The sequence below is a fragment of the Orcinus orca genome, chromosome 6 (genome assembly GCF_937001465.1).
Source record: "Orcinus orca chromosome 6, mOrcOrc1.1, whole genome shotgun sequence".
Classification (NCBI taxonomy): Eukaryota; Metazoa; Chordata; class Mammalia; order Artiodactyla; family Delphinidae; genus Orcinus; species Orcinus orca.
In genome coordinates, this window is record NC_064564.1 from 67,491,963 (window position 1) to 67,513,727 (window position 21,765).

The 21,765-nt window shown below is 38.3% G+C and overlaps 1 protein-coding gene across 8 annotated transcripts in view; it reads left to right on the forward strand.

Moving 5' to 3' along the window:
• PUM3 (pumilio RNA binding family member 3) overlaps positions 1–21,765 on the forward strand; it is a 98,017-nt gene that overhangs the window by 46,720 nt on the left and 29,532 nt on the right. For all 8 annotated transcript variants that reach the window (XR_004480203.2, XM_049711844.1, XM_033417350.2 and 5 more), the window contains 10 exons: positions 85–151; positions 1,560–1,734; positions 2,723–2,826; positions 3,822–3,900; positions 6,034–6,132; positions 7,054–7,107; positions 10,992–11,072; positions 18,202–18,344; positions 19,008–19,230; positions 20,855–20,942. Coding sequence is in view for 7 of the 8 variants with exons in the window: in XM_049711844.1 (XP_049567801.1) it covers positions 85–151; positions 1,560–1,734; positions 2,723–2,826; positions 3,822–3,900; positions 6,034–6,132; positions 7,054–7,107; positions 10,992–11,072; positions 18,202–18,344; positions 19,008–19,230; positions 20,855–20,942 (1,113 nt within the window). In the remaining variant the exon portion in view is untranslated. The remainder of the gene's footprint in view (positions 1–84; positions 152–1,559; positions 1,735–2,722; positions 2,827–3,821; positions 3,901–6,033; positions 6,133–7,053; positions 7,108–10,991; positions 11,073–18,201; positions 18,345–19,007; positions 19,231–20,854; positions 20,943–21,765) is intronic.

A 21,765-nucleotide genomic window follows, 5' to 3' on the forward strand; every position in this document is an offset into this window, starting at 1 on the left:
CTCAAGATTGTGCAGTTAGTTCTTCCCTTGTTTCTGGAGGACTGGAATGAGGTTATCACTAATGTAATGTATTTTGTTTTTCAGGTGATTTGGTTGAATTAAGTAAAGCTAAATATTCCAGAAATATTGTTAAGAAGTTTCTCATGTATGGGTGAGTTGTTCTATTTATAAAATATTTTTTATTAGTTTTTTAAAGGTGTGGATACCTATTGTGTGCAAATAAGTGTTGCTTAAAAGTTGCATAATAGGAGGCTTAAGCAGATGCTTGTGATGTTTGCAATGAGTATGGTCTTAAAAAATTAATGTTATTAAAATTAATGTACAATGATGGTATTGTCTTCATTGTTCTTACGAGTATATCTTGAAGCCCTGGAAGAAGAGAAATGGTTATAATGAACTTTAAATTAGTCACCAGTTATTTAGAAGATGGAGTGATGGGAGGGGCAGGTGAGTAGGCTCAGAAGCAGGGTTAGTGGGTTAGGAAATGTCGAGATGGGAGGATTTCCTAAACTAGGTGGAATTGATACTTGTCTTCCTGTCTCAAGTATAATAATGGGCCAAAATATGCTAACCAACAACAAAAAGTACAGCTGACAAATTTTCAATAACTGTGTTCCTGACTAGAATTACTGGCCGCTTGATTATTTTAGGATAGAATAGAAATATTTGTGATTAAGCTCTGTTTTAAAAGAGAATCCTGGGGCTTCCCTGGTGGCGCAGTGGTTGAGAGTTCGCCTGCCGATGCAGGGGACACGGGTTCGTGCCCCGGTCCGGGAGGGTCCCACATGCCGCGGAGCGGCTGGGCCCGTGAGCCATGGCCACTGAGTTTGCGTGTCCGGAGCCTGTGCTCCGCAACGGGAGAGGCCACAACAGTGGGAGGCTCGCGTACCACAAAAAAAAAAAAAAAAAAAGAGAATCCTGGAATATGTTTTATTCATATTATCCTGCATGTTTGACTTTTACCGTCTCCTTTTCTCCTTCTACCCCGCTTCTTTTAAGCTGAACAATTTACTAATGGGAACTGACATTTATTGAGCACTTACTATGTGCTGGTTACAGTTCTCAGTGCATCTTAACTCATTTATCCTCACATCAACCTTATTCTTTCTATTCTATGACTAGAGAAGCTGAGGCACAGAGTGGTGAAATACCTTGCCCGGGGTCTTTCAGCTGGTAAGACCCTAGGTCTTTTCAAACCTAGGCAGGCTGGCCCCCGAGTCACTTAGAAATGCAAGGTAGAGGGAATTCCCTGGCGGTCCAGTGGTTAGGACTCCGCAGTTTCATTGATGAGGGCCCAGGTTCCATCCCTGCCTGGGGAACTAAGATCCTGCAAGCCGGGCAGCGCGGCCAAAAAAAGAAAAAAAAAACAGAAAAAGAAAAGAAAGAAATACAAGGTAGAAATACAAGGCAATTTGATTTTCCTTCTCGTAGCATTTCTCTGTGTTAGCCACCTCCACACACAATGATGAGCTGGTCGCAGAAGAAGTGTGTTATGTTTTGTTGCCACCCATCTTTCTCCTTCTATCACTTCTCTTTTCCCATGGTCACGCTGGGTTTAGGAGTAAAGCACAGATTGCAGAGATAATGAGAAGCTTTAAAGGTCACGTGAGGAAGATGCTGCGGCATGCGGAAGCGTCCGCCATCGTGGAGTACGCCTACAATGATAAAGCCATCCTGGAGCAGAGGAACATGCTGACAGAAGAGCTCTATGGGAACACATTTCAGCTTTACAAGGTGACATTTCAAGACATTTTTCCTAGAGATTTTACTTTCTCTGTGTGCTGTTCCTTACCTTCCAATGCCCTGTTTTCAGAATGTATTTTTACTTTTGTTGTTCCTTTAAGAGACTACCTCATAGCCTTTATCCTCTTGGATTATTTTGTCTCTGGTGTAATAAGCAAGTGATCATACTTACATTTCGTTCTCCCAGAGCACAATCTTTAAATCCCCTATAAATTAGAACTACTTTCGTTACTCCTTCCCAAGTACTGTGTGTAATGCTTTGGTACTTCTGTTTCTACAGTCAGATAGACCAAGGAAGAAGATTCTTAATAGTCAGTGAAGCTCTGTAAACACCCCTTAACCAACTCTGGTTGAAGGGCATCGAGCTCCCTGTTGCTGCCTTCTCCCATGTTTCCTCATGTTTGTGGATTACCCTTCCCCGGGTCATATGCAGAGAGGAAGCAGAGTAGAGAGACCCAACCTTGGATTTAGTACAAGGCTAGTAATGGGACTAGGACAGTTAAAGGATCAGTTTCAGACTTTAGGATACAAATATACATATTTATCTCAAGGGAGATGGATTGATTCCTGAGTTTCTTCTGCTAGTCAGTTTCAGCCCCTGGGTTGAACTTAGTGCTTTGTTTCCTTTGTCACAGTCACTATAGGAATATCCAGCTAATTACAAAACCTGGTGGCAAGAATTTGTTAACTGACTACTTGATCTTATGATTAGGCACATGCTAGGTGCTTGGCAAGTATGAACTGGCTGGTTGGTTATTTAGCTTGGCTCTGAAAGTATGATGGTGGGTGTATAGAATGAGAATTAGATAATCAAAAATTACCCTGTGAGTGAGTGTATCTACAGCGGGGCTTTTGTTATGTAAATATGGCAAATCTAAAAATTTAAGTTTATGTAAAATGACAATAATTGATTTTCTTTGTTCCAAAGTTGAAGAAACTTGATTAAATTTAGAGGGGTTTGATTTTTCTTCTGTTGCAGTCAGCAGATCACCCAACTCTGGACAAAGTATTAGAGGTACAACCAGAAAAACTAGAGCTTATCATGGATGAAATGAAACAGATTCTAACTCCAATGGCCCAGAAGTAAGGAAGCTGGTTTTTTTTTTTTCTTAACAAATGGCATTTGAAGGAGGAAAGTTTTACATAGCCTTTGCAGAGAAAAGGTGGATAGTTTCCCAGTTATAGTCTGTTATTTAAATTGGATTGTGAGACCTAAAAGCCCATGCATTTGGCCTTCGTGGAATTTGTACCACAGTGGAGTGGTTAGGGCATTACGTCTGGGACCAGACTTCCTGGGTGTGAATCCTGGTGCCTCTCTCAGTTACTAACTGTGACCTTGGGCAACTTAACTTCTCTGTGCCTCAGTTTCCATATCTGTAAAATTACGATAATAATAGTATATATTTCGTAGAGTTTTATGAAGATTAAATGGGCTAATATTTCCAAAGTGCTCAGAACAGTGCTTTGCTGTTAAAAACAACATGTTTTTGCCGTCTCCGTGGATACTTCGTGTGAACTTGAAGCCTTTGGTGCTTGATCGTTAGCCTCCACTGTACACCTGCATTCACCAAGTGTCACACTAGGAGGCTTGGATCAATTAGGTATTGTTGCAATTGCTGATACTGTTTTGATCTATTTAGGATTTAACTGCTAAAATGATTTTGTGAAACTGACGCATTATAAAGGAGGCTTGACAGAAAATAGCCATTAAAAAATAGTCTACATGTGGATTTCTAATCACATGTCCATTGTTGTGTAAAAGAATATAGATGTCCTTATTTAAGAAAGTCGAGTGTATTTTGAATGATAATTTCATATTTGCTGATTAGATACTAGAAACTTGTACTCTGGTCTTGGTTGTAGATGGCAACCAAGACCTATATATATTTTAATAGGTCTAAAAGTTTTTTTTTTTTTTAGTCTTAGTATTGCTAAAGATATGATTTATTTTATGACAAATGACATTTGCTAAAACCATTTCACTTGTTTTGATTATTTTAGGGCGACCGAGGTTACCTATCTCTGTATTATTGTGGTACCATTTCTGACTTTTTTTTCTTCTTTTTTTCTGTTTTCAGAGAAGCTGTGATTAAGCACTCACTGGTACATAAAGTATTCTTGGACTTTTTTACCTATGCACCCCCAAAGCTGAGATCAGTAAGTTCTTGGTTTTAGGTTTTAAACTGAAACATGTAGAACTGTGTAAGAAATGTGGAATACTGCTTTGATGTATATTGGCTTTTGAAAATTTTAAAGAATTGTTTCCTTATTTAGAAAAGATAATGTGCTAAACTCCCTTTGAAGAAGTCTACTAATTCCATTTAGATTTTTGCCAGAAAGACAGTAGAATTGACCATAATTTTCAGTTTCATTGAATTTTTATATTTTAATTATAATCCAGAGAGCATCCTCTAGCTTAACCTAATCAGAAAATTAACTAACATGGAGGAATATTCAGCATTCAGGGAGTTCAAAATTCACCTGTATTGATACAAAAAATTATATTGGTGTTAAAAGGTTACGGGAGGACACTAAGTGAACCGTGAAAAACTGGACCTTACATGAGAGTGAAGGTACATTGTACTGCCCTTCAAGTCAGTGATGGGAATATAGATGAGAATTCATTTAGTCCCCTGAATTTTGCTTGCCTCATCATACTGTAAACTCATCATCCATTTGTTCTCATTCTAATAATAAGCGATAAGGAAGTAACGAGACTCACGTCTTTTTAACAAATATGCCAGATTAAACATTCATAGGAATTTTGACCCTCTCAAAATTGACATGCAAAATAGTTTTCCAAGAGTAGCCGCCTACCTAAGCATGTGGTTCAGTGACCGCAGCAGCTGCTGATTCTCTTTAGGGGATTTCTCTCTTGTTCTGGCACAGCACAGTATCTCACGGTTCTGGATTTACTGAGGCAGGACTTTATTTTCAGAACTGAGAAAATAATCATTTGAATATATTCCATAGTAGAAAGTCTTTATCTTTTTAATGTTGAATATGTTTTAGTAATAGCAAAAAATCATTGGGAACTTAGTGTGAATATAAAATAATCAGACAGGTCTTTGTGGCCCCGGGGGCATTTTCAATAGAGAGACTTTAAAAAAAAAAACTTTTGGAGGTAAAAGAAGCATAATTGGAATATATGTTTAACTCCCCAACTGGATAGCTTTGAAGAGATTCATGAGTTCAGGTATGTAAGCTGAAAGCTATGTTCTTGAGATTTATCCTGGAAAAAGATTGTGAGATAGTTAAGGGTGAAATTGCTGTTCCTTATTGATAAAAATAGGCCACTTTTCTCCTTCCTGGCAGGAGACTTTGTATTTATTTAATATAAATTTTAAAATTGGGAATGGACTAAACTGGCCCCGCAGCTGTTAGCTGGCAGAACTCACTTATGTCCTATATGCTAGACTTCCAAATATAATTATGAAATTATATACATTGAAAATAAGGAATGAAGATTAAAAATAAGCTAAAATTACCTTGTAATAAACTAGTGATTGGGTTTTTACTTAAAGGTCATTGAGTAAAGGCCTAGTGAAGACCTAGTCTAAATGTTAATGTAGGGATAAATATTTCTTAGAGAAATGTTATTTAAGTGTCTTTATGGTGAATTATTAATATGATTTCCAGAGGTAATCCAGTGATAAATTAAAAAAGAAAAACTTTTTCAGACAAAATGAGTGTTTTGGTTTTCTGCTTGTTATATACATGACTCTTTTAGGGAAGAAATTTTATTTATTTTATCTGGCTTTTTTATTAAAAACTCCCTTCTTCCCACAGCCAACTCTTAGATTTCTTTTTCTTGAGAAGTCCTTTAGAATATACTATATGTATACAGTTGACCTACAACAACACGGGGGGTGGGGTGCCGACACTCCCGTCCCCCTCAGTGGACAATCCGCCTATAATCAGCCCTCCCCATCAGCAGTTTTGATTGCGGATTTACCCACCTTCAGATGGTGTAGTGCTATAGTACATATTTACTGAAAAAAATCCACGTGTAAGTGGACCCGCCTGGTTCAAATCGCACTCGGGGTCAACCGTATACATACTTTTTTGAACAGACATTGGTAAAACTCAGGGATTTTAATAGAAATTGCCTGCCAGCAGTACTTACTGCTCTTGATGGAAAAGAATGTTTCCAGGAAGCGGTTGTTAAATTGTTTGCTACCTATACTTTCTGCCTTTCATTCTCTGTGCATAACTGCTCCTTAGTAGACCGGTTGTGAGAAAGTAAAAAGAAAGAGTAAACCAAAGCCCTGAACTGCATTTATTCCCCAGGAAGTGATTGAAGCCATCCGAGAAGCAGTGGTATACCTGGCGCACACACACGATGGTGCCAGGGTGGCCATGCACTGCCTGTGGCACGGCACGCCCAAGGTAAGCGTCAGTCAGGGCTTGACTTGCCTCTCCTTAGACTTTTTCGGTCTCCTTGGGGTTGGGGTTTTGCCCTCTTGCGCACAACAATATTATCTTTGCAAAGTTGTGCCTCAAGGCCTCACAGAAACTGGCTCGCCTTTGAGCCTTTTGTTTCTTCTCTTCTGGAGTCTTCTTAAAGTTTGAAAACCTTGGGTTGTCTCATATGGGGAGGCGTGTGTCAAGCAAGTAAACACACTATTTATGTTAGGCTTAAGTTTATAAAAGTTTTGGTACCTGTCAGCCTCTTTGATTCCTCATTTAATGATCTTGTTGTGGGAGAGGGAGAGGAAAGAGAAGAAAATAAGCAGCTGTGCATTTGCTCCCATGGTTCTTAAGTACTTTGAGGGAAAAAGTAATGATCCATATTAATTATAGAAGCTTAACAGAAATTATCCTCATTTCCTTGATTGGTATAATTCTGCCTTTAAAAGACAGTTGTATTTTGTCCACTTTTTTCTTTCGTCCACTTTTTAATACAAATTTAATTTCTCCTCAACAAGTAATGTATTGAATGCCATCTGTATGCTAGACTTTTATGCATGTGAAGACAGTTCAGACATTGGAAGAGGGATCTCAGTTCTTACTATAAAAGGAGGTAGTTTCACTAGGTTTGCCTTGCAACTAATAATTTTATGGTTCCATATTTATGTCTCAATGGATTGTCACATAGAAGTCTAAGATTATAATAGCTCTGAGAGGACTTATAGTGTATTGCATTTTTTGGTTCTGGTTGAATAACTATTTTCACTAATGAAAAGTATGCCACTCCAATGAAAGTTTAATATTATATAAAATTTTTAACTATGAAATACCTTAATCTATAACTAATCCATAACTAAACCTGTAGCTATAAGTTCATTAAGACAATTTTTCTTTTTTAAGGACAGGAAAGTGATTGTGAAAACAATGAAGACTTATGTTGAAAAGGTGGCTAATGTAAGTATAAAAACTACATATTTCTTGGGGACTTCCCTGGCGGTCCAGTGGTTAAGACTTCGCCTTCCAATGCAGGGGGTGTGGGTTTGATCCCTGGTTGGGGAGCTAAGATCCCACATGCCTCGGGGCCAAAAAACCAAAACATAAAGCGGAAGCGATATTGTAACAAATTCAATAAGGACTTTAAAAAAAAATGGTCCACATCAAAAAAAAAAAATCTTAAAAAAAAAAAAAACCTACGTATTTCTTTCAACTATTTTTAACAATAAAATGTATTTATATCTATTATAGGAAATTTGAAAAGTTCAGAAAATTACCAAGAAAATTATTTATTGTTTCATTTTGTTATAATCTATTTTTATGCATATGCATGTCTTTTTATATATTATTAAATTTACACAAAATGAATTTCTCCTTTTTTCATTTAACATTGTACTGTGGCAATTTTCCATTTTTATTAGATAAGTTTTGAAGACCTGATATTTAGTCTCTAGGTAAATTGCACTTCAGAAACTTGTTACCAATTTTCATTACCACCAAAACATAAAAGAAAGTGAAACTTGTCTCTTTTCTTAGATTAAATTTGTAGTGTGGTCAAAGAAAATTTTAGTTAAGTTTTATAATTCTTTGGGATCTTTTGGAGATGGTATAACAGCTTTTCGAATGAAATTGGAGGATATAAAAAGTTTTTTCTAAAGGATTAGTTGCCTCAAGAAATAGTATTTCTGTGTATTTAAATACTAAATAGTTTTCCATAATAATTCTAAAATATATGTAGTAGTAAGCATTAGTTTTCAATTTTTGAACTATTTTATATATTATGTTTTATAGCTTCTAATTTACAGGTGAACTAAAATTAGTGATATCAACAACTTTTCCCCCTGAAAAATCCAATAAGAACTACTGGCATCTAGTGAATACTTGATATAGTAAATGCTAATTCAAATTCAGATAAACTGGTGCTCTGTGATTGTATACATATCTGTTGTCTTCTGTAGGATTCAAGACTAGGAAGAGAGTTAGTATAAAACCACATAGAAGGCAGCTAACTTGGCTGTAACAATGAAATAAGAGGCTCTCTAGTGAGGAGTTTTCAGAGTATGAGAGAATTTTATGATTCATAATTCATCATTAAGTAAATCTTTTTGTATAACATTTTAGTTTGAATATTTTAAATCAGAAATGAGTAAAAATAGAATGTTAATAGAAAGTTCTATTAGGTGGAAGGGAGGGATAAACTAGGATTTGGGATTAACATATACACACTACTATATAGAGTGGATAATCAACAAGGACCTACTGTATAGCGCAGGGAACTCTACTTAATATTCTGTAATAATCTAGATGGGAAGAGATTCTGAAGAAAAGATGGATATATGTATATGTATGACTGAATCACTTTGCTATACACCTGAAACTAATACAACATTGTAAATCAACAATAGTCCAATATAAAATAAAAATATAAAAATAAAATGACATCAGAAAAAAAGTTCTGAAAGGTATTAATAGTAAAAGACACTCTTTTGTAATAAAATTAGATTGTTTTAATTTTACAATTTGGTTACATCAACAGTAAATTTTTTTGGACAACCTCATCCCCACAAGGTATTGCGATGTTAGCAAATTAACAATTCAGTGTCTCTTTTATCTCAAGGAGTTGCTTCTAAAGGGGTGAGATAAACTAATATAACCCATGGATTTGGTCTATGGGTTATTTGGAAGTATTTAATTTCCAAATATTAGGGATTTCTTGATATACTCTGTATTATTTCAGTCTTTTGAAATTTATAATGACTTATTTTATGGACCAATGGATGGTCTACGTTAATGTCTTGAAAAGAATATGTGGGTGTAGTCCTCTATAAACGTCAGTTAGATCAAAATGGTTTGTAGTGTTTTCATATCATGGATGTTTTTACTGATTTTACTTATCATTGTCTAGTTCTATCAGTTGCTGGGGAAGTGTGTTCAAACTTCCAAGTATAATTGTAGAATTGTCTATTTCTCATTTAAATTCTGTTCCACTTTTTGTATTCACCCAGAGAGATTTTACGCTTGGGTGTGCTTCCGTGTGTGGGACTTAAAAAACCAGAAACCTGTGGTTGTGTACTATATGCACAACATTCTTTACTTTGTTTCCTTCATTTAATTCATCTCAGGGGTCATTTTATGTCAATATATATTCATCTATCTACCTCTCTCTTGTTAATGACTTTATGATATTTTATTATATGACTTCCATAGTTCATTTAACAAGTCCCTACTATCAGACATGTTAGTTTCTAGTTTTTTATTTCAAATAATTCTCCAGGGCATATCCTTTGTTCGTATGTGGGAGCATGTCTGTAAGATACCTCCCTAGAACTACAGTTGCTGGATCAGAAAGTACATGCATTTAAAATTTTTAGTGTTGTCAGTTGCCCTTAAAGAGGTTGAACCACTTTACAGTCTCATCAGCAACATAAAAGTGTGCCTGCTCTTCCCCAAACCTTTGCCAAATTAGTATATTATCAAGGGCTTTCACTTTTGTGTATAGGACAGGTGGGATATAGTATTTCATTGTTTTAATTATAGTCCTTAATTAATGAGCATTATTTCATATGCTTAAAGCCATTTGTACTTCTCTTTGTGAACTGATTCTTCATGTTCTTAGCCCATTCTTAGTTGATTGTTGGTCTTATATATAGTAAAAATGTTAGACCTTTGTTGTTTTTCTCCAGTTTGTTTCTAGTTGAGATGTTAGTCCTGCCATATTCATCAGATCTGGCTCTGAGTGAGTGTTGGCTGGTAGCAAAAGTCAAATCCCTCTTAAAGTAAAGAAAGATTTATATCATCATCTGGGATACTTAAAAGGAATATGCCACAAGCTTTGAAAACTTTCTTTTGTTTTTTTAACATAAAGTAGAAGTTCTTTAAATCTTGGAACAATATCAGCATCATGGAAAAAATTCTGTTATTTCAATAGTAATGATTCTGAAAGCCCTAATGTATATTTGTATGATCTCGTGCTGCTCTCCTTCTTGAAAGCAATTGTTTTTATCTTATTCTCATATTCAGTATATAAGTATATTCTTCTAGTTCCTTTTTTTAGTGTTTCTATTTTAATTATATAGGATTATTTTAAAGAAATTGTACAATATACCAAAGAAAATGAAAAATTATTTGTAATCCTTCAACACAGTGGTGACAGTGTTTTTCCTTCCAGGATTTTCTATGTACGTGTATTATGTATATTTTGTATATATAATTATATCTAAGTTTATATATTTTCTTTTTTATGACTGCAGTACTCTAGTTTTTTTTTTCCCACTTGTCACCGTAATTTTCTTTGAGTTTAATTTTCAAGTAGCTATTCATTAACAGAATACCTATTTTTGAGAGGTGTTATATTCAGATTAGTTTAAAAAAATGAGTCTCAGCTATTTAATATTGAAGGATGTGCTTACCTGTTTCTGTCTTTTTCTTACTCACCCTAGAATATAATTAACTAGGTCCCGATACAAGAGCACATTTTTTGGAATGACTTTTATCCATCTCATTTATATTATGCTGGATACGTCGTCAGGGTGATAACCTTTTTTTTTTTTTTTTTTTTTGCGGTACGCGGCCCTCTCACTGTTGTGGCCTCTCCTGTTGCGGAGCACAGGCTTCGGACGCGCAGGCTCAGCGGCCATGGCTCACGGGCCCAGCCGCTCCGCGGCATGTGGGATCTTCCCGGACCAGGGCATGAACCCGCGTTCCCTGCATCGGCAGGCGGACTCTCAACCACTGGGCCACCAGGGAAGCCCCAGGGTGATAACCTTTTAACGTAACTCCTTAGGTGGAAGAAAAGGGAGAATCTGTGTATTTTTTTAACCTTTACTGGCTTTCAATTCCTACAGGGCCAATACTCCCACTTGGTTTTATTGGCGGCCTTTGACTGTATTGATGATACTAAGCTTGTGAAGCAGATAATCATATCAGTAAGTAATTCACATAGTCTTGAATTTAATTTAAATTGATACATCATTTGTGAGTGTGTAAGTTTGATTTCACACGTAGATGTGTAAAGACTTTGAAATGTGTAAATACTTTCTGCCAGTATTTATTTTTTAGTTGCCTTAAGCCTATTTTGGGGGGTTGCTTTATTCCCATACAAACCATAATCCTGTTACTTGATTATTACTAATTAATGTTGCTTTAAATATGTAAAAGACTGCTTAAATTCGGGTAATGTGACTTTTTAGACCACGTAACATACTAAAAGAAAAATTAGCGATGCAGTGTTTAGATTTGATCGGAAATTTATTTTCATAGTAATTCTTCAGTTATTCAAGAACTCATGTCCACCCAGGCAGAAGCTATCCATGACCTTTTTTCTCTCCCTTTGGAGAAACTGCCTCTGCATAGCTTATCAATACATCTGTCCTGACTTGAACTGGAGAAGAAAAACTGATGAAGTTCACTCAATTGTGATGGCTTCTTAGAGATTTCATGAAAGCTGGTGTAGAGTTAGATTAAAAATTTTAACTAAAATTAGAATACTAGATTCCTTTTTTCATTTCAGTTTTTTAGCCTGGTATAATGACCATAAAGTGGTAATAATTGAATGCGGTTTACTTAACCCTAAATTTGCCTTCAGAACAACTGAGCTGTTCTCTTATAAAAACTACACCCAAGTAAAAAGTGTATTATGAAATAATTTTCTTCTTTCTGCAATGACTGCCCCTTTTCTGACTTGAGAGTCTGTGATCCTCTTTTATTTTTCCTTCCTTTATTTCTAGCATGCAAGTTGTGTTAGGTGTATGATAGAGGTTTCGGGGGTAGGCATAAGAAATTGCAACATTGGTAGCAGGGACCGAACCTGGAAATGTTTTAAAAAGCACATAATCTGTATAGACACAGATTATGCATTTGAAAGTTGGTACACATGGATGGGGCCCTTGCAGAAATCTTAGTGACAAAAGCGACTTCCACACCATCTGCAGGGAGAAGCATATGGATGTTCAGAAAGAGAATTTACCTGTTGGCCTGTGGTGGTGCTGTGGCCTCTTTGTAGCCTATCTGGACCAGTTAGAGCTGGCTGATTAGGAAAAATGTCCCAACTAGTGGAGGGATAGGAGATTTGTTTTTTCAGATGCCAGCTCTAGGTCCCAGTGTGTGAATTTCTCATGCCCTTGCTGTCATTTTCCAGCTTTCCCCTTGACTGTTTTAAGATTGTGATGACTTTCTTTGGGATAGGATTGTGGGAAGAAACAAGTTGGCAGGACTTTGATGTTACAAACTGAGTATTTTGACATGTTCCTTGTGACTTTATTACCCTTTTGACTCCAATCAATAATGATTGTTTTTCATTCCAGTGACAGAAATGTGAGGCCATAGATTAGCTAATGAATAAAGTTGTTTCATGAAATGGAAACAGGCTGGGCTATTGAAAGCTTGCTTTTGTTTAATATTTTCATGACAACTAAAATTTGCATAACTGTTCCAAATGGATTTTAAGAGAAACCAAACTTCCTTCAGGATTTGCCACAATTGTCTGCTAGATTAATTTTTTCCAAAGATTTATCCCACTTAAAGTCACTGTTGAAACAGTTTTAATTCTTTGTGCTTATCAGTTTGATAAGCACAACTGTTTAACCCACATTCCTAGTGACTTTCTCATACTTAGGGCAGCTTTCCCTGAGAATGGCCTCATTTGCTGATGTCTTGCCTCCAGCTGACAAATGCTCAACGGGTTTTGTGTATCATTAAACTACATAGCCAGTGATAAAATTATGGAATGCTAATTGCTCTTGCATTTTCCCCACCATCCACTACAAAACCTGTTGCAGTATGCAGTGCTTGTTAAAAATACCCAAGAAAGCTTAGTGTTGCAAAACATTCTGTTCAGGGTAACCAGACTCCTGCAAATGTCAGGTTGAAATCACAGCCTGGTCAGTTGAGCCCTCACCTTTCAAAATGGATACACACTGTTTCCCACTTACTTTACTTTCTAAAATAAACATACTTATAAAATCCGACCCTGGAATTGTTGGTATGATGCAACTGCTTTGACAGCAGTGATCCTCTAAAAAGGAAGTAAGTACACTGGCCAATTGCTCTTTGAGAGTGAATATTGATACATACTTTAAAGTGTAGTATCTTTAAGATGCTATACAGTGTACACCCAGCCTCCCACCTGATTGGGCATGAAGAAGTAAAACTTGCCAAATACAGTTGAAGTTCAAGCCCTTTGTGTACTTTTTTTTTTTTTTTTGCATATCCTTGTACCCACCCCCCTCTGCTGTGATGGATTGGTGCTTATTATTTGCATGCATTCCCTTATCCTTTTGCTATATGTAGTTGTTTATGGTATTACTTTGCATGTTTACAAATTCTGTATAAGTGATGCGTGTTTTCTCCTGCAACTTGCTTTCTCCTTTTGGCATTATGTTTGTGAGTCATCATCAGGGAGGGGTCAGGAAGCTTTTTTTTTTTTTTTTTTTTTTCCAGTATGTGGGCCTCTCACTGTTGTGGCCTCTCCCATTGCAGAGCACAGGCTCAGTGAGCCCGCTCCGCGGCATGTGGGATCTTCCCTGACCGGGGCACGAACCCGTGTCCCCTGCATCGGCAGGTGGACTCTCAACCACTGCGCCACCAGGGAAGCCCAGGAAGCTTTTTTAATAAAGGGTCAGATAGTAATTATTTTAGGGTTTGTGAGTCGTGTATGGTCTCTGTCGCATATTCTTGTTTGCTTTGTTTTTTGTTTAGCAACACTTTAAAATGTAAAAAAATATATATATATTCTTAGCTCACAGGATGTACAAAAACAGGCTGCTGGTTAGATTTGACCTACAGGCCATGGTGTACCCACCACTGTTCTAAACCATTCATTTTTCAATGCCAAATAGTTTTTTACTCTATGAATATACCACAGTTGATTTTTCCATTTTTTTTGTTGATGGACATTTAGGTTGTTTATAGTATTTGTAACTTTAAACATTCATATTATTTTTTGCTATTCCAAATAATTCTGTAAGCATTCTTGTATATCTCCTCGTTTCTCAAAGGCATTTACTTAGCAGAACTGTGGGTTGCCAGATATGCTGCCCATATGTTATATAGAGTCATGTGTCTGTGTTTCCCACGCAGCCACTACAAAACCTGTTGCATTATGCAGTGCTTTTAAAAATAGCCAAGAAAACTTAGTGTTGCTAAGCATTCTATTCAGAGTAACTGGATTTCCTGAAATGTCAGGTTGAAATCATAGCCTAACAAACACTCCTTTTCTCTTTAAGACCAGGCTCTGATTCAATCTCCAGATAATGTTCTCTGATCTCTCAGCCAGACCTGCTCTCCCCATTCTCTCAACTCTTATAATTTTTGTCTTTGCCGTCTGTTCATTTAGCAGTTAATTGTGCTCCGACCCAGGGCTTACAAACTCAGAAACATTATTGACCAGGCAGGTAAATGAGTGAGGCAGGCCAGGTTGGGAAGGGCGGGGCGGGGGGGAACTAGAATGCACATGCCCTATCCAAGGCGGTAGCCACCCTTGGCTCCAGCCTCTGGGAGTGTGAGCCCCATGGTGATAGATCTTCCAATTTATTTTTCTTTTTTAATTGTGATAAAATTTACCATCTTAGCCATTTTTAAGTATATAGTTAAGTGGTATTAAGTGTAGTCACACTGTTGTACAACCAATCTCCAGAACTTTTTCATCTTGCAAAACCAAAACTCTGTACGTTTAATAACCTCATCCCAATTTTTTGAGTGCAGCCAAAAAGTTGGACTTTTGTATAAAATCACCGCATTTTTTAAAACAAAACACTCAAGAGGCTGCAGTCACTGCCAGTGATCTAACCTTCTTCTTACACTTCTGTTTTTTTCCATTATTTAAATCTCTTATTTTTATTTTTAACTTTTAAAGAGTTCCTCTTGCCTCTTCTGCTAGATTTTAGCTCTTTAAGGTTAAGGTCAGCCTGTGTTTCTTTTTGTTCACACACAACCTTCCATAGAGGAACACGCACCATGGATGGGCATGGTGCTCCGTAATGTGTGTTGCATTTTGCATTTCTTTCTTCCACTGAAAATGCATATGTGCTCTAACCTTACTTGCAGTGTTCACCTTTCATTTTGACCTTTACCTTTCCCTTTTAAAAGAGGGTTGGCAAAACAAGAATGCCAAAGAATCTGACAAGCGTCCAACACAAGGTCAGAATGGCCACACATTTTCACAAGGGAGATCTCTTGTTCTTCTTGCACTTTTCTTCTGTTTACATACCTGCTTTAGAGTAAAGCATAAGGGGAAGATATTACAACAGTGGTCCTTCTTGTGATTTTCTCTAAGTAAGAGGGAAAGTGAATTGAAAACCTTTACATTTGAACCTTCATTGTTGGGGCTCTTTGTTCTTTTGAGGATGCCAAACTCATGACTCCCATCAGCTTTATTTAACCTCCATAGTTAAAGATGCTGTATATTGATGGGTGTTTTCCATATGAAAATAATTACTTTATAGCAGTTTCCAGTTTATAGCGTGAATTTTCTGATTTGCTCCTGGTAGTGGCCCACAGGTGGGGCAGGTGTATCATTTCCTTTTGCAGATAAGGGAATTGATGTATAGAGAGGTTAAAGGATTTTCCAAAGGCTACACAGCTTGAACCCAAAGACCAAATTCAGCACAAATCAACTGCTCTGTAGCTGCCTCTTCCCTATCTCTACGTGTTTTGACACTCAGTGTTCTCCAGGTGATCATCTAGAAATTTCTCTCCTCTGTGTGTGACCCAGGTTAAAGAGAAATGAATTAGTACTCCATAAAATAGCATCACTCATACTGTTTTATTTTTTCCAAGATGAATGTTTTTGATGGTAGGAAACCAGGAATAAAGGGGAGTTGGGGGAGAATTAACTGATATCACATTTTTAAGTAAACATTTTTTAGTTTCATATGATTGTTAGTTTATAAACATTGCACTCTTTTAAGAATCTTAGACCAACATAAGTGTAGATTCTAAATTCCTTAATTACAGACTGAAAGGTAGTAAAAGTTCCATGAATTTGGGCACTAGTCCTTGAGTAGTATTTTTGCATGGATTTTATATGCATCTTGTGTTAAGGTGAAACCATTTCTGCCCAAGCCAGATACGATGCACTAGTCTTTAAGTGTAGAACCCACAGAGAAGATCAAGTACATTGAAGACTACATTGCTGGCTTCATGCCACCCCTTTTCCTGCTAGGCCAAGAAAAGAAAAGTTAATTAAAAATAAATAGCAGCCATTTATGTTCTTCACTGCCTACTCCCCCCCCTCCCTTTTTTTTTTTTTTTTTTTTTAAAGCAAGTGTTTTTTTTGTTGTTGTTTTTGTTTTTTTGCGGTACGCGGGCCTCTCACCGTTGTGGCCTCTCCCGTTGCGGAGCACAGGCACCAAACGCGCAGGCTCAGCGGCCATGGCTCACGGGCCCAAACGCTCTGCGGCATGTGGGATCTTCCCGGACCGGGGCACGAACCCGTGTCCCCTGCATCGGCAGGTGGACTCTCAACCACTGCGCCACCAGGGAAGCCCAAAGCAGGTGTTTTAAAGGTATAATACCCCAGAGGGTTTTTTAAGGACAGCAAAGTTGTGGAGGTTTTTTAATGATTGTACAAATTGGCCTAAGCTATGTATCATTCTCAGTCTTCTCTTTAAACTGATTAAAGCATTTATCTTCTTTTATGAGTTGGTTAAACCTTAAATAAAGCCACACTAAAAGTAGCCCATATTTGTGGCACTAAATGCCTCTTTTTCAAAAATGCGTATTTTGAGTCTACTTTGGGACACGTTTACCTTGAAATTGCAAAAGAGCTCCCATCCCCATGAAGTGATGTACATTTTTTTCTGTCTTCCCCTTTAGTACTGAAATTTTAAGTCATTTTTTCTGAGTGGTTAAAATTTATATTCATTTTCAGGTGGTTAGATCTGTTGCACCTATTTTCTAGCTTGTTTTTTTTTTTTCTGCACTGAAATTACTAATCTCGTTGTAATCAGTAGGCACTCAAGAGAACAGCAGATCTGAGTATATCATCTCCTGGAGAATTCCTTTCCTTAAGAATGGGGTGTATGTTTTCTTTGAAAGAGACTAGAGTTGAAGTCAGAGGAGCAGAACTAGTGAGAGCCCTTGCACTGCCACTCTCATGTCCTCCTGCAGGTCACCTCCCCCCTTTCTGGGCCCCTCATCTGTAAAGCTGGGTGGTTGGACTGAATTCTTTCTGTGGCCTCAGCCAGTTCTGAAGAATCTCTGGTGTTCAGACACACTTGGCTTCGAATATTAGGTTTGCTGTAAGAAATAGGAATGTTAGAGAGGGAAAGTCTAATGATTTTCTGTTGCATACGTAGAATAAACGAATTTTTAAACAATGATTTTTCTGTCTTTGCAAGTATCGCCAAATCTACACAGGAGCTCAGTTGGGGTGGGGATGACGTTGCCTTTGTTCCTTAATCAAACAACTAAAAAAGGAGGTTACTGTTCTTGTTAAGTTGATTGGAGATGTCATAGAATGCAATTATTTGTAACTGCTCCATGGAGTCTTTCTGCATTTATTTCCCTCCCCGCTCTTTTTGTTTTCCACGTGATACTTAAACAGCCTTCATTTGCCATGAGTAAGTAACCTAACTTTAAAAGCCTTTATCCACTTGTTCTATTTAACAGAGTTTCTTTATCTCCTTTCACATACATCTCATTAGGGAAATTCTAATAAGAATGGTCGTCATCAATGCTGCTGCTCCATTTAAGTGCAGCTGCAAATTAACTGTATCTGCTCAGTGGGCCCAGCAAGCAATGTCCCTAGTAATAGTGGCCTAAGAAATATTGGTTACAATGAATGAGATAACTCCTTTAGACATATATTTTTTAAGTTCTTGAGCTTGGCCGGTTAAATACAAATGGATTGTTCAGTGATGCTAGTCCCAGTAGAGAGGCAGTTCTGTATTCCGAGTGTAAATTTCTTTGTGCTTTAATGAGACGACTTCAGAACTAGCTGTACATTTTTCATTAAGTACATTGGGGAAAAGTTATGTATCCTTATTTACCATTCAGATTCCAATCATAGTTTATTTTAAGCATATAGAGTCACTTTTTGTTTCTATAATTTTACAGGAAATTATTAATTCCTTGCCTAACATAGTAAATGACAAATATGGAAGGAAGGTCCTGTTGTATTTACTAAGCCCCAGAGATCCTGCACACACGGTAAGAGAGATCATTGAAGTTCTGCAGAAAGGAGACGGTAACGCACACAGGTGAGGGACAGTAGAATAAAGGGCTTGGGCCCTTTATTCCTCTGCTCTGATTGTTCATTCATTTTGAGTGGCATGTGCTTCCATAAATCTACTCACATGTGTACACCTCTCATGCTCCCTCCCTCTCTAAAACTCCAAAGGTGAATTCCATTTTTCAGCCTGTAGTTTTGGCAGATTCTTAAAGTTTTTATCCTGAAAAGGAAATGAAAGCATCATGCCAAAAGAACGCCTCTGAGGCCCAGGACATAGCAGGCACTCGGGTGTGTGTTTTGCTTTATGTTTAAAGCAACTGGTACCACTTAATCAAGTACTGTAGGGAGCAGAATCCATAAAGTAGTCTAAACATGTGTTGTAAGATATTTTGTTATTGTCGTTATTTGGTTTGGGGTTGGTTCGGGATTTTTTTTTTTTTTTGTATTACACAAGGCAAGCTTCATTTATTGAGCGCTCATTCTGTGCCAGGCACTGTTCAGATCCTGGGGACACAAAGATGAAAGACAGATATCCCGCCCTCGAACTGCTTATCTACATGCACAACAGAAATTAGACAACAGAGCATGGCACAAACTGTTATAAGCCCTTAGAGGTTTCTGTGATAATAAAACACCATATTTCCTTTGCTATTTATCTTACCTTAATTCTTCATTCAACATGTTACCACAGTAAGAAAGATACAGAGATCCGCCAACGAGAACTCTTAGAATCCATTTCTCCAGCTTTGCTAAGCTACCTGCAAGGACACGCCCAAGAGGTGGTGCTGGATAAGTCTGCGTGTGTGCTTGTGGCTGACATCCTGGGAGCTGCCATTGGAGATGTGCAGCCCGCCATGAATGCCGTCGCCAGTTTGGCAGCGGCAGAGCTGCATCCTGGTGGCAAGGATGGAGAGGTACTGTGCTATCGTGAGACAGGCGGGAAAGCCACAGTGGCTGCAAAAACTCCAATCACTGGGAACATTGCTATAAAGAGAATTTTAGTGATAATTAACTCACCTCATACCCACAGTACATTTGGAAATTGCGAATTCAAAACAGTGCTGTTAACACACACTGTCTTCTGATGACTCCACATACCTGTAGAGTAAAAACAAAATCCTCTTAATGCTGTCCCTGATTGACCCAGGCTGTCTTTCCAGCATATTCTGTGTTCTTAATTTTGTTTTGAATTTGCTGTGGACTTTTGCACTTCCTTCATTTGTATGTACTTCTTTTCTCAACCTCACGTGCTGCTTATGTTTCCATTTTCCTGCGCTCTTCCTGAAAGCCTTATTAATCCTTCCAGGGCCTTGGAATCCTTCTCCGTGAAGTCTCCCCAATTCCCTCTCAATCAGAAAGCCCTCGCTCTTTCTGAAAGCCCCTGCCTGTGTTGTCTGGGCCTTGTGTTATTCTGCCTGTATCTCAAGTTTCTTGGTTCACGCACGGGATATGTGCTAGGCAGTGGTCAACACCCCCACCCCCGAAAAAGAGAATACCATTCGGGGAAGCACAATACTTAAATAAGTATGCACACAAATGATTGTTGTAGAATAGAGATACGTGCCGTGAAGGAAAACGCCAGGTTCTATGGGATTATATACAAATGGGAGCCAACCTGTCCCAGGAGGGCTTCCCGAGGCAGCGAAAGCTAAGCTGAGACCCAAAGGACTGGTAGCTGAGTGAGGAAAGAAGATTCTAGGCAGAGAGAAGAGCATGTGCGGCCGCCTTGGAGGAAGGAAGAAGCTCGGCACGTTTGAGAACAGGAGGCTCAGGGGGCTGGAAATCAGTGAGCAAAGGGAAGAGGAAGGTGGAAGCCAGATCCTGGCAGGCCCTCGCCCCGCGCTGGGCTGTGAGCTCCGGATGGACCCACATGGATGGGGAGCTCACTGTTTTCTGACACAGGAGATGGGGAAAGAAATGGGCCATGGATCTTAGAGACACCCTGGCTCCTGCCCTCACAGGGCAGATCCTGTTAACAAATTGGGACGATGCATGTGTAATGAAAGTTCCTCTGTAAGGACACAGGGCCTGTTGTCTCCCGTGCTGGACAAGGAGAGGTCCTAGGGGATCTCTGTGCGAGCAGTTGGTATGGCCCTTGAAAAGGAGTGAGCCTGCTCATCAGCTAGTGCTCCTCGGGCATCACCTTAAATGATGATTTAAACATCAGTCAGCATTTAGGTTTTAATGTTTCTGCTGTAGTGTTCTGTCCCATCGGTTTCTTTGCTCCTCAGAATTGCGTATGACAATCTGGAAAGTGGTTAACATGATCTTAAGATGAGCCTGGTGGTGGAGCTGTTCAAACTGGAGCTCATGAAGCTGAATGTGAGCTGCCTCAGTGGCCATGTTATCTTGAATAACCATCTTCATTTCAGTCAGGGTTGGAGTAGCTCTCTCGTCCCTCCAGGTGTAGTAGTCATTGTAGATAAAGACCTCTTAAGCCTTTTGGAACTTTCAACTCGCCTGAGACTTTATCCGTATGTGGTGATATAGAGTGGATGAAAACAGCTTTTTAATTAATATGTTCTTGACCCCTCACAGCTTCACGTTGCAGAACATCCTGCAGGACATCTAGTTCTGAAGTGGTTAATAGAGCAAGATAGAAAGATGAAAGAAAGTGGACGAGAAGGTAGGCTGTGCAACTTGACCTTTTCTTGTATTGGATGTGGAATTTCAGTCATATCTGGCATCCCTGAACTTTATGCCGGCCATTTAAGTTCAAATGAGAGTCTGTTGAGTTTGTGAGTAAGAAATGATTTAGTGGTTGCAAATAATGCTTTTTCCCCCTGGAAACTTGTCTCCTAGAATCCTTTCATTTTCTTTCCCTTTCCCACCCTCCCTCCCTTTCTCTCCTCCCTCCTCTGCTACTTCAGACTTCAAAACGGGCTTGTCCAACATTCTAAAATGCCATTTTATTCTTTGAGGATGGTGAGAGCAGAGTAGGAGGGCCAGTTTGTGAGTATCATCATCCCAGTTGAAAAGCATATTTATCTTTAGTTTTGAGGAAAGGATAAGCAGAAGAAAATTATCCTCATCAGAGAATGTTGAACTGGTGCCTATTTGGCATTGAAATATATATGACCAAAGAGCAAGCCAGGCCTTGGCACTTCCTGGTTTTTCATAAACCTTACAGCTGCTCTGTAGAAACTCAGCTCTCAAGAGGAGGACAGCATCTTTTATTTATTGATGAGTGAAAACTTGCGTATCATTCCCCTCTCAGTCCTGTCTTTGACCAGACCTTCTCTTTCTAAATTCAAACTCCATCTGGTATTTTAGCCACTAAAGAGGCTTCCTCCCACTGAGTTAAAACAGTTTGGGCTTTCTGTTACTGTGTCTGAAAAGAGTGACAGATCATGAATTTATGTCTTGAGGCAAGTTGCAGTTCTAATGGCTAGCGAGGCAACCAGTATAGTAATAGAACTGTTACTTCTCACTCTAACTTTAAGAACAGA